The sequence below is a fragment of the Dipteris shenzhenensis genome, chromosome 16, assembly GCF_047967505.1.
Source record: "Dipteris shenzhenensis isolate YYH24624 ecotype China chromosome 16, Dip_SZ_1.0, whole genome shotgun sequence".
NCBI classification, from domain to species: domain Eukaryota; kingdom Viridiplantae; phylum Streptophyta; class Polypodiopsida; order Gleicheniales; family Dipteridaceae; genus Dipteris; species Dipteris shenzhenensis.
This window is the reverse complement of record NC_141611.1, coordinates 21478080-21482170: the sequence shown is the minus strand read 5'-3', so window position 1 is coordinate 21482170 and position 4091 is coordinate 21478080. Positions and strand designations below refer to the sequence as shown.

The following is a 4091-nucleotide window of genomic DNA, read 5'->3' as shown; positions in this document are numbered from 1 at the left end:
AATACTAAGATGGCCTCCACAAAAAGAGGAAAATTCTTGAAGTGAAGGTATGCTTGGTAGAGTTGTCTCTTCGAAGGAATTGTAGATAGTCTACAAAATTCTAGATGACATGAATGCAAATAGTATTGCAAGATTCTAGAAGCAAAGGGACGCCTGGTATAGTTTTCTATATCTCTTAGAAGGACTCCTAGATAGTCTACATCACTATTAGATGAAAAGATAGTCTACAAAATTCTAGATGACATGAATGCAAATAGTATTGCAAGATTCTAGAAGCAAAGGGACGCTTGGTATAGTTTTCTATATCTCTTAGAAGGACTCCTAAATAGTCTACATCACTATTAGACGAAAAGAAAGACGATGAAGGCAAATAATGCTATTGTGGTGTATGCCCAAGGGCTACTACAAAAGTCAACATACAACACGTGGGAAATATTAAAACCCTACTTACATATGGGGCTTACATTACTTTCACTTAAAAATTTTCCATTTTCTATTTTGTGAGTCAAAAAACCCTTTTGTATGTACATTTTTATGAATTCACTAGGCTAAACACCCCCTAAAGTTGGAACCCGTATTGTATTCTTACATATTAATTGGTGCAACTCTAGGGGGAATATGTGAGAACAAAGCTGAATAATATGCAAATCATATGGATTCAAGATAGCATGCACCAATACTACTAGAAAAACCTACATATGATGTGTGTTCAAGGAGTAATATTAGAACTCCTACTTACATATAGATCTTGTGTTTCTTCATAAAATTTTGAACGTTATGATTTAGTAAAATAAAATCCCCCTTTTGTATGTATGTTTTTGTGAACTTGTTGGATTCCCTTATGTTGAACCCACACTATATGGTTATATATATTTTTGCTAGGTATACTCCTCTAGATATTCACATATTGTAAAAGACTTGAAGATAGGAAAGCAGTTTGAGTGTGCACTCTAAATAATCAATAGTAATTCAAAAGATGGGTTATAGAGTTACGTCACTAAAAAGAAACAAAGTGGTATTAACAATTTCACTATAATGAAAGGTTGAGATATTAATTTCAGCGGCATGCTAAAGTGATTTTGATTGGATTTGGTAAATTTCACTTGTTGCTTGCAGATAGTTTCATAGCTTGTGGTGAGGATCATTGATTGCTTGAATGCATTGCTTTAAAAAGATTAGAGACTCATGCTAGAGAGACATGTTGAAGGATTGGGCTTGTGTGATAGTGCTCTAGAGGGCTTCTTTATTGAATCAAGGGTCTCTCTCTCTCTCTCCCCCTCCACAGACACACACACACACACACAGTTGAATGCATAAGCAGATAGTTTCATTTATCGACTCATGGTACAAACAAATGTTAGCTTGTGCGATAATGCTCTAAAGTGCTTCTTTTTTGAATGAAGGGTTTACCTATCGCTTCTCTCTCTCTCTCTCTCTCTACACACACACTTAAATGCATAAGCACTACTCTCTCTCTCTCTCTCTCTCTCTCTCTCTCTTACACACACTTGAACGCATTAGCAGTGACCACACCCCTTGGTTGGAATGACAAGTCGGTGACGTGTGGTGAAAGGAATTTGGCGATCAGTTGAGGAAAGTTCAAACTCGCGAGTTTGTACAGATGTCGCATTGCTTGTGATATTTGCTGCGTCAATGAAGACGGAAGCAAGCGAGGGCATCAGCATATAGTCACGCATGCATCATGGTTCTCTCCAAAACAAATACATACACTTTTTTAGGTGAAAACCCAAACAAACTCACACATCGACAGGCTAGCTAGCTAGTGCGCATCGATGTCTCCTCTACATATTTCATTCTAACGGAGAAGACACAGGCTAGCTAGGTAGTGAGCATCGATTTCTCTGCATATTTTATTCTAACGGAGAAGCCAGAGAGACCTTCCATATTCCAACCAGCGCCATGCAGAACCGCCCTGAATTCTCCCTGTTTGAGAGTGAAGAGGAAGAGCTGCAGGGACAGATCCAAACATGGAATCTCACCTTCGCTTTTGCCTCCTCCATGGCTCTCAAGGCCGCTTGCCTCCTTGGCATCCCTGACATCTTGGCCAAAGAAGGTCCTGCAGCTCCTCTCACCCTGCAGGAAATTGCGTCTCGCCTCCAACATAGTTCCGTGCCTCCCCGTACCGACTACCTCTTTCGGATTTTGAGGCTCCTTTGCGCCAAGGGAGTCCTCTCCTTGACGTACCCTCCCGGCTCGCCAGAACCCAAATATGGCTTGACCCCGATCTCCAAATGGTTGCTGCAAGAGAAGGACGCACTTTCCTTGACTCCTATGGTCCTTATGCAGACCAGCAAGGAAGCTCAAGCTCCTTGGCACCATTTCTCGGAATGCGTCCTACAGGATGGCAACGCGTTCGAGAGGGCGCATGGGATGGACGTGTGGAATTTCGGAGGAAAGAATCCTGAGTTCAATCAGCTTTTCAACGCCGCTATGTCGTCCGCTTCTGACATCGTTCTGAAATGCATCTTGAAGCATTACCAGGGATTTGCAAACGTTGAGACACTGGTCGATGTGGGTGGCGGCATAGGAACGTCCGCAGCTCGGGTCGTAGCTCAGTATCCGCACATCAAAGCTATCAACTATGATCTGCCGCATGTCGTGGCGACTGCACCCAACTATCCAGGTAAGCGGAGTTAGTCGGAACCACTTTGGGCTGTCGTGACCGTATGGGGGCAGTCCTGGGATGGTAAAATCGTCCGGTATGTGACGTGCAGGCATAGAGCACGTTGGCGGGGACATGTTCAAGAGCGTACCGCCGGGAGGCGCCATTTTCATGAAGGTGAGGGAAAGATTCAGGCCAAGCTATTGCTCTCTTCTCATTGCGTTTCGATTTAGCTTCGCCATGTGTGATCGATGTTGAAAGAAATCGAGGAAGCTGGTGTTTGAGTGACAGTGGATCCTGCATGATTGGGACGACGAAGCCTGCATCAAGATTCTTAACAATTGCCGCAAAGCACTGAGTCCGGGAAAAGGGAAGCTGATAATTGTGGAGGCGATTTTGGGGAGCGAGGAGCATGCATTCAGGGAGGCGAGGGAAGTATTTGATCTGGTGATGATAGCCCATGCGCCAGGTGGGAGGGAGAGGACCAAACAGCTATGGGAAGCTCTTTTGGTAACTGCTGGGTTTCCCAGACACAACATGATTGACCTGCCCTGCCTTTCATCCCTCATAGAAGCTTTCCCTTCCTAACAGTCCTACCTAAGCTCGCTGCCCGCGTTCGAATCCCTTGGTTGCCTCTCTGTCAGTGTAGGTGATGCGCAGTTGTGCCCCTTGTTGCCTGTCCGTGGAGCCACGGATGGATGTGCCGCCGGTACATGGCCATGGGGAAGACAGTAGAATTTCAAAAATAAGACTTTTTTCCCAGTGAAAAGCTTTGTCCTATCACAAATAAAAAGTATATCATATACACCTAGTTAATATGGAAAATGAACAACTTTCTTTATTCCTTCTTTTTCATTTGAGTGGGTGTTGGTACATGACCAAAAAGTACCCCAATGACAATGAAATTGATGTCAAATGCAGGCGCTCGTGGTGAGTAAATGACGGCCTAGAAAGAGTGTTTAATCACGCATGCCATTCAAAAGAATTTCAATCTTTAAGAAACTAGTGGCATGAGAAGTTCTCGCTTTTCAAGAGACTAAACTACTTCATGGTAGTAGACATTATTGGAGCCAAGGAACATTACCTCAATTAGATATATAAATTATTGGAACCAAGGAACATTACCCCAATTAGAAATAGAAATTCTTATGTTTTCATCGATAGTCTATGTGCCCTTTCAGTATTTTAATGCACATGCTATTTGAAAAGAAAGACATAAGAAAGAGCATGCAATACAACAGATCTTTAAAAATTCAAATCCCCCTCCAAATAATCTAGTAGCATGCTTTTTCATTGATCGTCTATGTGCCCTTATATTATTTTAATGCACATGCAATAATCGTAGGTTGGTTCAGCCCAATCACCAGTTATGTGATTATCTTAAACCAGCATGGTTGAACAAACATTAGTTGTTGTCCATCCCGGTGGCATGGTTGAGCAAAAATTAACAGCAATATATTTTGCAATA

The 4091-nt window shown here is 42.6% G+C and overlaps 1 protein-coding gene across 1 annotated transcript; it reads left to right on the top strand.

Annotated features, from left to right (window-relative positions):
- The first annotated feature begins 1752 nt into the window (after positions 1-1752).
- Positions 1753-3521, top strand: LOC147892685 ((R,S)-reticuline 7-O-methyltransferase-like). The gene is made up of 3 exons (XM_087387541.1): positions 1753-2644; positions 2736-2800; positions 2915-3521. Exons 1-3 carry the CDS (start codon positions 1921-1923, stop codon positions 3209-3211), a joined length of 1086 nt encoding a protein of 361 aa, XP_087243667.1. The 5' UTR covers positions 1753-1920; the 3' UTR covers positions 3212-3521.
- The last annotated feature ends 570 nt before the right edge of the window (positions 3522-4091 follow it).

Bases quoted from the DNA above. Each gene is read 5' to 3' on its own strand.
- LOC147892685 (XM_087387541.1), top strand. From the start codon at position 1,921: ATGCAGAACCGCCCTGAATTCTCCCTGTTTGAGAGTGAAGAGGAAGAG. The intron at 2,645-2,735 runs GTAAGCGGAGTT...TGTGACGTGCAG, and splicing joins GACTGCACCCAACTATCCAG to GCATAGAGCACGTTGGCGGG. The intron at 2,801-2,914 runs GTGAGGGAAAGA...TTTGAGTGACAG, and splicing joins GAGGCGCCATTTTCATGAAG to TGGATCCTGCATGATTGGGA.